The sequence below is a fragment of the Nicotiana tomentosiformis genome, chromosome 5, assembly GCF_000390325.3.
Source record: "Nicotiana tomentosiformis chromosome 5, ASM39032v3, whole genome shotgun sequence".
NCBI classification, from domain to species: domain Eukaryota; kingdom Viridiplantae; phylum Streptophyta; class Magnoliopsida; order Solanales; family Solanaceae; genus Nicotiana; species Nicotiana tomentosiformis.
This window is the reverse complement of record NC_090816.1, coordinates 37,381,625-37,394,834: the sequence shown is the minus strand read 5'-3', so window position 1 is coordinate 37,394,834 and position 13,210 is coordinate 37,381,625. Positions and strand designations below refer to the sequence as shown.

The window sequence follows — 13,210 nt, the reverse complement described above, 5'->3', positions numbered from 1 at the left end:
GAGGGGGTACTAGGGGCTCAGGAGCATTTCGGATGGATTCCAGACCATTTGGATATTGGTTGGAAAGTCTGGTTCTGGTGTTTCATACATGCGGAACATTAATCGTAGGTGCGAGGTTGCAAGTGCGTGGGGAAGTCCGCAGAAGAAGAACTGGCATGGGCAGGGAAGTTCACAGGTGCTGAGGTTGGTGAGCAGATGCGCCTTCACAGGTGCTATCCTTGGTCGCAGGAGAAGATACGCAGAAGCAGATAATAGGCCGCAGAAGCAGTAGGTCGGTGATTAAAGTGGGGTTTGCATCTACGAGGGTTTTTCCTTAGATGCGGTGGCACAGAAGGGACAGCTGGGTCCGCAGAAGGGGTAATCGCTAGGCAAAATATTACAATCGAGGGGTTTGGTTTTATTTTGTCATATTTTGTCCATGGGGGCCTAGAGGAGTAGTGAGGACGCGAGTAGTATGTGGACCACAACAGTGAACTGCATTAGGGAAGCTGCTAGAAAGGTGTTAAGTGTATCGAAGGGTTATTCGGGAGGCCACAAAGGGGACTAGTGGTAGAACGAGGAGGTTCAAGGAAAATTGGAAGCTAAGAAAGCGGCATATTTGAAGCTAGTGGGGAGCACGTATGAGGAGGAGCAGAGGACATATAGGGAGCGTTATAAGAAGGCAAGGAAAGAGGCAAAATTGGCAGTTACGACGGCTAAGACTGTAGCTTTTGAGCGATTGTATGAGAATTTTGGGGGCAAAGGAGGCGACAAGAAGCTATACAGGTTAGCCAAGATTAGGGAGAGGAAGGTTCAAGACCTAGATCAAGTGCGGTACATCAAAGACGAAGATGGTAATGATCTGGTGGAAGAGGCATGTATTAGGCGTAGATGGCAAGAGTACTTCCATAGACTCCTGAACGAGGAAGGGAACAGGAACATCATGCTAGGCGAGTTGGAAAAATCAGGGAGCCAGAGTGATTTTGGGTTTTGCAGGCGTATTAGGAGCGAGGAGGTTAAGGGGGCGAAGCAGAAGATGAGCAAGGGTAAGGCAACTGGGCCTGACGAGATCCTTGTTAAATTTTGGAAGGAAGTGGCTGGGCAGGCTTGGAATAGCTTACTAGGTTGTTTAATGTCATTTTTAGGGTTAAGAAGATACCCGAAGAGTGGCGGTGGAGTTTGATGATCATGTTCTACAAGAACAAAGGTGTTATTCAGGATTGCAACAACTATATGGGTATCAAGCTGCTGAGCCATACTACAAAATTTTGGGATAGGGTGGTGGAGAGGAGGGTGAGACGTAGTGTTACTATTTTTGAGAACCAGTTCGAATTTATGACAGGAAGGTCTACTACCGAAGCCATTCACCTTGTGAGGAGATTGGTGGAGTAGTATAGGGAAAGGAAGAAGAACTTACACATGGTATTCATAGACCTGGAGAAGGCCTATGATAAAGTCCCGAGAGAGATCCTATAGAGATGTATGGAGGCTAGCGGTGTCCTAGTGACGTACAATAGGGTGATTAAGGAAATGAACGAGGGAGCGAAGACTCAGGTGAGGACTGCGGTAGGAGACTCAGATCATTTCCTAGTGGAGATGGAGTTGCATTAGGGATTGGCTCTTAGATCGTTTTTGTTTGCCTTAGCGTTAGAGGTGCTGACGTGTCACATACATTAGGAGGTGCCATGGTGTATGTTATTCGCTGATGACATAGTCCTGATTGAAGAGATACATGACAGTGTTAACGCTAGGTTGGAAGTTTGGAGACAAATGCTGGAGTCTAAGTGTTTTAAGTTGAGTAGGTCGAAAGCTGAGTAGTTGGAGTGCAAATTCAGTGATGGGATGCATGAAGAAGGAGAGGAAGTGATAGTTGGTACTCAAGTCATTCCCAAAAGAGATAGTATGAAGTATCTTGGGTCGATTATTCAAGGCAACGGGGACATTGACGAGGATATTGCCCATCGTATTGGAGTGGGATGGATGAGATAAAGGTAGGGGTAAGGTCTACGTACACACTACCCTCCCCATACCCCATTTATTGGAAAACACAAGGTTTTTTGTGGTTGTTAAGATTGGGAGCTCAGACTGGGAAAATGTTTAAGTCAATTTTCAGCCTCTTGGATTGGGTAAGTGTTCTTTACTCAGTTTTAATTATTATTTGTGATTCTATCCTTGATTTTGACTTTTGGTTGAGGAAATCTAAGGGAGAAAATTGTGGTTTTTTGTGCTCTAATTTTGGGGAGTGATTATTTTGTATTTGAACCCCGATTTGAAGTCAGATTTGGGTGAAACTTATATATATGGACTCTTATTCGAGTAGATAGTCGAGATTTATAACTTTTGTCGGGTTCTGGGAAGTGGGCTCGGGTTTACCTTTAGGTTGATTTTGTGCGATTGGATTAAGATCAAATATTTATTAGTTGAAATTGATTTCTATAGCCTTTTTTTGAGGTTGTTGAGTTATTTTTGGATGGATATGATCCTTTCAGAGGCTGATTCGAGAGGAATGAATTTTTGGAGTATTGATTCTCGCGTTTTGAGGCAAATAGCTTTCCTTCTTCATTTGATTTTCCCATTAGCTATGATATTTGTTATGTGTAGGGGGTGATACACGTGTGTGGTGACGAGCGTATATGCGTGCACCGTGGTTAAATCATGATCAGGGTAGTTGTTAGGCTATTATGTGCCTTGTTTTGATATCATGCCTCTTTGATACCGTGTTTTCTCCACATGTATGACTACATGAGTTATTATTCGTACTGGAAACCAGGTCTAGGCTATGTACTTTTCTGTTTGAGACATGATAGTGCTATTTTTGCTATGATGAGCTGTTTAACTATAGTCATATTTTGAGTCATGATATCATACCGCATATTATATCTTAGTCTTTGTGTATTCTTTATACGTTATCTCATATGTTTTCAGTGCCCTTCTTTGCGTGACACAGGTTTGAGCTGAGGTATGGTATGTTGACATATTCCATGCGGTATTCTTGAGTGTGGCATAGTGAGATGTGAGCATATGGAGACTTGAGCAAACTGATTGCTAATCTTGGGCCATAGGGCCATATTGGTATTGATTGCAAGGGAGCGTTTGCATCCCCGTATTGAGCTGAGTGGTTTTCATTGTTGAGTGTGATGTTGATTGTGAGGGGACGCTGCGTCAGGCCCCATAGTGAGCTTCATGGTATTGATTGTTGACTTTGATTCGATAAGTGCTGGGGCTAGGATCCGCCCCTCCGGAGTCAGGTATAATCTTGTAACTGCAGGCACATAATATGTGCTTAGTGACGGGTGTTGCACCCTATTTTACACTAGTCAAAACAAGATCCAACTTGTAGTTTCTCTGTTGTTGATGAAAGAGAGTCGCCACCTAATATTTAGAGGTATACTAGGGTTCCTATTTAATTACTAAAGTCATATTCTTTATTAGTCTACTAACTGGTGAAATAATGGGTAAGGGTTCTTGTTTTTCTAAGGGGAAGGTATTAGGCACCTCTTAAAATCTACCTGGGGTAGCTCTATAGGATTTAGACTAGATTCAAAGGACTAGTTGTTTGTATTGTGCTTAACTAGTGTTTAAAGAGGTATGACTTACTATATATTAGGACATAATATTTAAAAAGAGGGTGTGTGGTTTTAAAATGATATGGATTTATAGAGGAGTCTTAGAAAAATAATGTTGGTGTATATGTGCTTGAAAGAGCTTAAACAAATGTGCGTATAATGTTTGTATTTATGAAAATATGTGAAGGGGAAGCTAAATCATAAAACAACCCTTTTAAAGAATAGAAGTTCATGTTACTCTAATAAGATGGAGATATTATAAAAGTGAGTCTAAGATGTACGTTGGCCTTTATAAATCTTATACTTGAGGAAATTGTTTGAAAATCTTTGTTAAGCGGAAACACCTTGGTTTTTCGAAAGAATGGATCGATTTTCTTTTAGAAGGTCAATTTTTGCGATTCAATCCTGGTTTTTCTTTTGAAAAAGGGACTGCTGTCTCTTGCTAAGCTATTTTTTGGGCTTCAAAATCTTCAATAAAGGGTTAGCAAAACATAGCAGGTTAATGATGTGAACAGTTATGATTAGCGAATGGAGGATTAGCTACTAACTAATTTTATTTTAATCCTAAGTTCTTTAATACTTTCCTAAGTTGTTTACATGATTTAAGATATAAAGTAAAGCATTCAATCCAATATGTGATTGTTGTATATATCTGAGATAAAATAACAAGTACGCGGCAAAAATAATGAGGCAGTAAATCTAAGGTAGAGAAGCAGTAAACAATAACCGAGAAAAGGAGAGGGTAGACTCTGGTTTTTTGGGCCTCAAAGAGGCAGGCCCAAAGATAGCAAGAACGGGCAACAACTGGCTTCGAACTTCCAGAATACAGCGACACTAGGCTTGGGCCTGAGTTCCTTAAGAACTCAGCAGGCCCAACAATTGTACATGTCAAGAAAATGAGAAGGTCATTAGAAAATAATACTCTATGCATGTTCATACATGAAAAACATGCGAACAGAAATAAAAGAAGGTAATTAACAGTATTTAGACATTAGGAAGGTCAAACTAATGTGATGGTTATACATAGCAAGTGATCCACATTGAAAACCTTTCGTTGTCATTAAAAACTAATCCCAAAGAGAATAATGAGTGTCAATGGATTAAGGGCTAAGGGTAAAGTTCCACTCAAGGTCAAAGACCCCTTTGAATCCACTGACAACTCACAATTCCCAAGGGTCTCAAGGCTTAGGGCAATGCTTGTGTTGGGGAGAGTGGCCCAAATAAGAGTTAAACTCTACTCCCAAATACCCCTAATCACTAACGACTCATTCTTCTCTATAGGTTTAAGTGCCAATGAGGCACTTTCAATGCGAATCAATCACCATAACAACACCATACGATAGAAGTATACCCCTGTGTTAACGGAATAACATAAGGGACAGAAAAACAATTTTATCTACGTTTTTCATAACTATATTTCAAACACTACGTGAATAATTAACACATTAAACAAGTCTAAAGGTCAAGTTTCAAGCACACATAAGGACAAAGATGTTATCATGCTATTACTGAAGAACCAATCACCTGAAATCAGAGAAAAGAGCAAACAGTCAAAATCTTCAACAGTTAATGAGAACAAATATATTTGCCTTTACAGCCTCTTAAACAGACCAAAAGTAATGATTGTAAACTCAAGTGTGGTCTTATCACATGCAAGTTAATGAGATCAATGGAAGTTTTGTAAGTGTCAACAAAGGTTTGAAACAAATAGACATAGTCAGAATTTCTACAAATACTGTGAGAGATACAAGAACACATTCAAAGTTTTAACAAGACTATAGGTTCATAACTTTGAATAAAACTCCTAAGGCTTCATAACTAAACCTCATGCCAACAGTCATTCCCATCTTTGAAATTAATGACATGCTCATCTCTCTCTAAGAATGTTAATCTTACACTAATCCTATTTGATAGAAAGCAAGTTATTGTATACAAACAATAACAACAAGAAGTTTTCTTAGGGTTCACAAACTAGGTTCAATTCAGATTAAAGGGGAAAGAGAGAACTGGATGTAGTTTCAAGACAGTGCACAGAAGCATGATGTCACGACCCAAAATCCACTATAGGCCGTGATGGCACCCAACGTCGACGTTAGGCAAGCCAACGGTCACCTATCACGTAAATTTATAATTTTATTACTTTCAAAATCATAAATGTTTATTAAGTAAGGAGATTTACACCTTTAAAATTCATGGGTACATACATAATTAGTATTACATAAAATAAATGGTGATAATAACATGCAAATCCATAAGCATCAACTAGAATATCCCCAAAACCCGGTGCCACGAGTGCATGACCATTTACTAAGGAGTACAACAATAATACAACATCTGTCTAGAATGTAAATAAGACACGATAAAGTAAATAGTACGACAAAGACTCTATGGGATGCGATACGTATCCTACAATGCAACTGACAATAAAGTCTCCTCAGCAGCTATGCCTACGCGCCTAGATGTCCACCAAATGAACCTGTCAGATCATGCACAATTAGTGCAGAAGTGTAGCATGATTACGTAAATCAATGCATACCCAGTAAGTATCTAGTCTAACCCTGGAGAAGTAGTGACAAGGGGCCGACATCAACACTTACTAGAGGTCCAATAAAGTAGTATGCTAAATCCTAAATAGATAAGAAGCACAACAGTAATAGTGGGATAAAATGGTAGCCAACATAATCTTTCAAAAAGTCTTTTAACGGTATAAATTTTTCAGTCTCGTATTCTATTTCAACAACTCAGAAAATTTCAAGTGCCGATATCAAATGTATAAGGAATACCATATGAAATGCCAGCCATCAGTGGAAGGATAATCTCGTGAATATTCGGACTGCTAGCGATATAACGCACGATTATGCCGAGGTCGTACGGCCCGATCCAGAATAATGTGTACACTGCCGATGGTCGAGCAGCACGAACCATAGATGCATCTATTATACTGCCGAGACATTCGGCCCGCTCCACAAGATAGGAAGGAACTTGTCGAATTACGAGACACGTGCTTACAATATAGTACGTGAGCATAAAGTGAATATAACCTTTACCGTTTCTCAAATAACTTGCCAACAACTTAAGGTGATAAGGCTCGGCCTAATATATATATGTATTTCTAAATCAATTTCATTTATAAATTTAATTAATTAAGCCACCACAATGAGTTCAAATATTACATGATAAAGTCCTAAGTCTATCCGGACATAAACATGCTTTAGCTACGTACGAAGTCTCCTCACCTCGTGCGTACATAGCACCCACAACTAGTAGCACATAACAATTACATCACCTAGGGGGTAGTTTCCCCCTCACAATGTTAGATAGGAGACTTACCTCGCTCCGAAGTTCCATAACCGGCACCAATGCTTCTCTAGCTCTTCAATTCAAAGCCAAACGATCCGAAACTAGTCAAACAATGTACAACTCAATAAAAATATACTCCAATGCGTATAATTTAACAATTTATAATGATTCTCAACTCCCCTCGAAAAGTAAACAAGGTCAGCCCCCAGGCCCACGTGCCCGAATTCTGAATTGTTTTGAAAATAAACTTTACCCATAACACCACAAACTCAAATATATAATTTATTTCTAATTCCATGTCCAATTCCGTGGTAAAAATCCAAAAATACCAATTTCTAGATTTCTTTCAAAATTTCACAATTTTTACTAATTTTCATGTTTAAATCCTTGTTGAACACATGTAGTTAGCTAAGAATATGCGGGAATTAGTTACTTTGCAATAGATGATGACAACCATCCCTTGAAGCTCTCCAAAAATCGCCCAAACCAAGAGAGAAATAAGCAAAAATCCCGATTTGAAATAATTCTTCCTAGGCGTTGCCTTTCACGATCGCAGTCTGAAGCCTCATGATCTCGAAACAATACCACCTCTGCCGCCAAAAATGCCCTACGCAACTGCGTATGAAGAATCGTGATCGCAAAGCACGACTAGTCCAACAACAACGAACGCGGAACAACATTGAGTTCGCGAAGACCAATTCCATCAGCCCCTGCTTCAACACTACGCGAACGCGTAACTTCGTTCGCGAACGCGACGTTCTAGCCTAGGAAAATACACGATCGCATTCCTTAGCCCACGAACGTGAAGAACAATTTCCATCTGCTCCCACTTACCTTACACGATCGTGTCCCCCTCTTCGCGATCTTGAAGCATGCCAAGGATACCCTAAACCAACAGCTGCAAAGCACCCAAATGTGGTCCGAAACCATCCCAAAACACAACTGAGGCCCCCGGGACCCCGTCCAATCATGCCAACAAGTCCCAAAACACAACCTGAACCTGCTCGAGGCCTCAAATCACACCAAACAATTTCAAAACTACGAATCAACGATCGAAACCTACTTTCAACTTTCCAACATTCAAACTTCGACGAACTCGTCCGATTCATACTTAAACATTCCGGAATGGCGCCAAACTTTATGCAGAAGTCATAAATCACAACACGAACCTATTCCAAGGCTCGGAACCTCAAATGGACATCGATTACATCAAAATACACTTCAAACCAAACTTATGAAATTCTCAAACTTTCTATAATAAGCGCTGAAATGCTCCTGGATCACCTGATACTCAACCCGAACACACGACCAACTCCGAAATCATCATATGAATCTATTGAAACCTTTAAATGCCAATTCCGATGTCGTTTACTCAAAAGTCAAACCTTGGTCAACTCTTCTGAATTGTGAATTTTCCATCCGAATAAACTACGAACTTCTTAAAATTAAATTCCGACTATGCGTACAAGTCATAATACATGAAGTGAATCTACCCAATGCCTCAAACCGCCGAATAACGCGCTAGAGCGCAAAACGACCGGTCGGGTCGTTACATTCTCCCCCACTTAAACATACGTTCGTCCTCGAACGTGCCAAGAACCGTTCAGGTACCCGTGCTATCACCACCCATGTGAGCACATTAGCTCGAGCCAAATTGAAGATCCTCCCTATAACCTTAGCTAACAAGACTTAGAACCAAATTTCAACATCCGGAATTTCTCCATGAGACCTAATTCTAACATACGAACACCTCATCAATCCCTACAAACTGTACCAAAACCTGATCATGCACCTATGCTAAAATCATACCATACACCACATAAGTCATCGCCCATAATAACATCCTCCGACCACAACAATTGCAATTTCACGAATTAGATGCCTGCAATACACCTCATAACACATATAAGCCCTATTCCAACTCTCGCAATACTGCCTTGACGAAATAGATGCATAGAAACTCATTACCACCTGCCGAACAAATATATCATAGAGTCTCCCATCCTGGCAAGAACCATTACCTCTTTCTGAATAAAATAATGATATTTTCTCCTTAATATACCCTATTTAACTTCAATCGCACTGATCTCAGGTCCAATAATCTCGTTTCACCCAGTACAAGTTGCTCGGGCAGTAGGCCACCTCAAACACCATATAAAATCTCATAAAGCTCTATCAAAGTGCCAACAAGCTACAACTCGAATGTGACCCATATAGAAGAACGAACTCTGGCAAAGAACCATCCAGCCCGCGTAACGAATAAAATGGCCAAACCGATGTTATGGCTCTATCTTAGATATGGGAAACAAGGTACTCAAAATAAGTATAAGGAACCTTACTTAACATCTCACTATTGCGGCATGCAACCCAATCCAACTATGACATTTTTTTGGCATGCAACCCGATCCAAACATGACATATTGTGGCGTGCAACCCGATCCACACAACATACCTATGGGCGTACCACCTAATCCAAACAATGTATTCGTGGAGGTGTGCCACTCTATCCATACATAAAAATCAATAAGGAAACACCCATCAAGCCGTAATTCTTATACTTACGAAATGCCCGACTATCGACCACAAGCACGACAAGTGCATAATACAATCCCTGGGGAGACGGATAACGCCATATGCTACAAAACCCAAGCACGACTAAGATGTAATAAATGACCTACATCTCGAGATCCACCTTGCTTATATAACACCAAAAGCTACACGGGATCACAACACATGTGCGAATAATCAAGACATCTCATAACCCACATGGTACAATAGAGTATTACATGGAATAGCTGATGATGAGAATAACATCCAACGCCCGAAGACTCTTCCGTAAGCAATATTATGTCGAATCAACTCATCCGACCTGATGTAGAGCACACATTCACATTGGACCCACCAACGGACCTCAAGCTGATTCTGATTATCCTATACTGGGCCAAAAACCTTTCAAGGATCCACAATGGCCCTATTCTTGACACACGAGCAGCCGTCCAATACGGAACAAACTCCCACAGTCGACAACCAAATGAATGGAACGCCTTTCAGACATAAACTGTGACATTAGCGATAGTACCAGAATCTCCATACTTGGTTTCAATCCTTAACAATCAAGTGACTAATATGTCATAATTATAAAATTTTCCGGTGGAATACGCTCCCACGACCTTCCGCACCAGGTAGCAAAGTCTGCACCTCCATATCACTAACTGTACTAATTTTGTAAAGCAAATAAAGAATCCACAAATCAATAAACAATGCCTCTTACACAGGGCACCGTTCTCAGGTGACACTAAAGAAAATGCCAGCTTACTCTGAACATCTGAATTCTTCACTACTCATCAGAGCTCGTGACATTCTTATCAGCACTGAGCCTCAACCTTGATCCTCAACTTCCAATTCCCATGTCGTTCACTGCACCTATCAGGACGCTATACAAGAGTACAAGAATTCATCATATTCACTGAACTAATAGTAGAATAAACACTTCATTGGCTAGAAACCTTTCACTTAACTCATTTAAGAAGAACCATTGCAAAACGCAACTGAATTCCTATAACCGTAGAAAATACAAACCTCAAGTGTGGTCTAAACCTCCATAACTATTTTGGGATCCATTTACACATAACAAGGCCATTTGAATCAAATACCTACCAAATCAATCAAATTATGGTGTTTTTGAAACCCGCACGTACAACCACAAACCACCTAAATAACTTAACACGCCAAAGGAACTGATCATTGCCATAATCATGATGATTCAAACCATTACTAACCGACCCAACTTCTTCCAATTTACTCTTGACTTGCCTTAGAAATAATAATAGCTCCAGTCAAAAACATATCGAACTCAATCAGCACTCATCCTGAGTGACTCAAATTACGAGACCACATCATCTCAATACCCATGAACCACCTTATACCCTCATCAAGCGCACAATAGCATCACCAATTGGTACACCCATTCTGAAAGACCTTCCACGAATCCAAAACTATTTCTCTTATACTACCATGTAGAGCCGATGATAACATATAAAATTCCTCCATGTAATCTTCACATTCTGCTATAAAAATATGGTCTTCAGCCACAGAACAAACCCAAAAGTCCTTAGACACCACTCTTACATCCTTGAACCCGTAGAACCACTATTGAGAGTCACCCACTTTGAACTGGTCCCGAATATAATCAAACTTCAACGCTCTGTTAGCACATGAACACTCCCAAATAAGCAACCAGATGAATCTTTTTCCTTGTACATCACATCCACAAGAAACATAAACTCTGAGTCTTTCCAAAACTTGCACATGAATCGATAAGGTGAAATATAGCACACATTCATCAAGTTCTTTGCGCGAATCACCCCTGATGTTTTCTTTTCTTAGTCATAAATAATCTGCCATTGCACCGATAACCAGAAACCGCATAAGCAGACAACCACGTGATCCAATCGTAGATGGTGGGCTCCCCCACTTAGATTTAAGCTACAAGCACAAAAATCTTGAGCCCACAAAGATTCCTCCATCCTAATCACCATGATCCCACACCGTTAACCAGCCAAATTTCTCGTAATCTCTTGTTAAATTTTTATGAGCATTCTGAATTATCAGCCACAACCACATATTCGACCTCCTGATGGGTAGTAAGTAGAACACTTCTTAGAAACTTTATCAAAATCATGCAACCACTAACGTGCTCACAGGAGAGAGCCCACCTATGGAATCCCATAACGATATCTTCCAATGACGCTGCACTGAGTACAACTACCACAAAATTAGTAAACCCTCATGATCCCATGCTCGTCCACCAGCTATAAAAGTTTGTTCATTCCCCATTTACATTAACTGAATGTCTGACAATACGTTCCAAACTTGAAGTCACGTTGCATCAAAAAATGATAATTTAGCTCTTACACCCCTAAACACTCCAAGCAAACTTCTTTTCATCATATTCAACCTTCCTTAGCATAGTAGCCACCATTCTAAAATAAAATCCGTAGACCTAGTCACTGTCCACCATGATTCCCAAATCGCTCTAAACTTTTCTCAAGGCATGTGGCTATCCTACCACAGAATCCATATGCTACTTTGTCACTCCCACTTCAGTTAAACCATCTCCTTTAAGCAATTTATCGACCTCTATTTTTCATAGTTGGCCTGCTAGCAATTCGACCACCGCGAGACACCTCCCTCCATGTCCTTCCTCATCCTTCGCTGCCCAAATGCTGCCTTAAATCAAATTCCATCTCTGTAGCACTTAAACTAATAAATTGCTACCAACTCTAAGCCTCCTCGAAGATCATCTTTCTTGAGCCATCAACATTAGAAACACCGATTTGATTCTGAAACCGCTACACACCGCCATCTTCGACAATCACTTCTCAGGCACCATTTCACAACACCCTGCCCCGAAGGCAAATCAAAGAAGACCATAACACCGACGAACTTTAATGCGTTCAAACAAGGACAACGACACCACTTACAAATGAGAATTTCCACCAACTTTGAAAATATTTGATCTCGCTACTCCGTCAGCCGAGGCCTGAACATCCATAGTCCAATTGCCTCTTTTTCGCTGGAACTAAATGCCAAACCTCTAAACCATGAACCGAGTAGTCCACCTTTCGAGTCATTCATTGCCGCGACACATAAATAAGCACCTAACCATTTACACCAACACCACGCGATAACCACTCATGAACATCATAATGCTTCGTGCATAGCAGCAAAACCATAGGCAACACTAATCATTGCGCTGAAATAACAGAACATCACTCCACGAGGCAACAACAATAGCCCAATCGAATACGTAGAGAGAAACATCCCACACCATATATGTAGTTCCATTACAACTCCTCGATGCCCAATTGCTAACCAACGCTCCACGTCACATAAGATTGAGTAGGAAGGAAATGAAGGCATAATATTTAATGGAATCAAATCACACGACGGGGAATCAAGAAGGAAAGTGCTCCTAAATGCCCTGTAGCCTCTCGAAGATAATTTCAGACGTCTCTGTACCAATCTGCAAGACTCTACTAGACTTGCTCATGACTCATGAGACCCAAATGAACTTAGAGCTTTGATACCAAGCTGTCATGACCCAAAACCTACTATAGGTCGTGATGGCACCCAATGTCACCGTTAGGCAAGCCAACGATGAACTATCACGTAAATTATTCAATTTATTACTTTCGAAATCATAAACTTTTATTAAGTATGGAGATTTACACCTTTAAAATTTATGGGTAAATACATAATTAGTATTGCATAAAATAAAAGGTGATAATAATATGAAAATCCGTAAGCATAAACTAGAATATCCCCAAAATTGGTGCCACAAGTGCATAAGCATTTACTAATGA

At 40.3% G+C, this 13,210-nt stretch overlaps 1 protein-coding gene across 1 annotated transcript; it reads left to right on the top strand.

The window, feature by feature from the left end:
- The first annotated feature begins 454 nt into the window (after nt 1-454).
- LOC138892184 (uncharacterized) lies at nt 455-1,162 on the top strand. Its single transcript, XM_070175890.1, has 2 exons — nt 455-499; nt 605-1,162. Exons 1-2 carry the CDS (start codon nt 455-457, stop codon nt 1,160-1,162), a joined length of 603 nt encoding a protein of 200 aa, XP_070031991.1.
- The last annotated feature ends 12,048 nt before the right edge of the window (nt 1,163-13,210 follow it).

Coding starts and splice junctions, on each gene's coding strand:
- LOC138892184 (XM_070175890.1), top strand. CDS start 455: ATGTGGACCACAACAGTGAACTGCATTAGGGAAGCTGCTAGAAAG. Junction 500..604: donor TTAGGGAAGCTGCTAGAAAG/GTGTTAAGTGTA, acceptor GCATATTTGAAG/CTAGTGGGGAGCACGTATGA.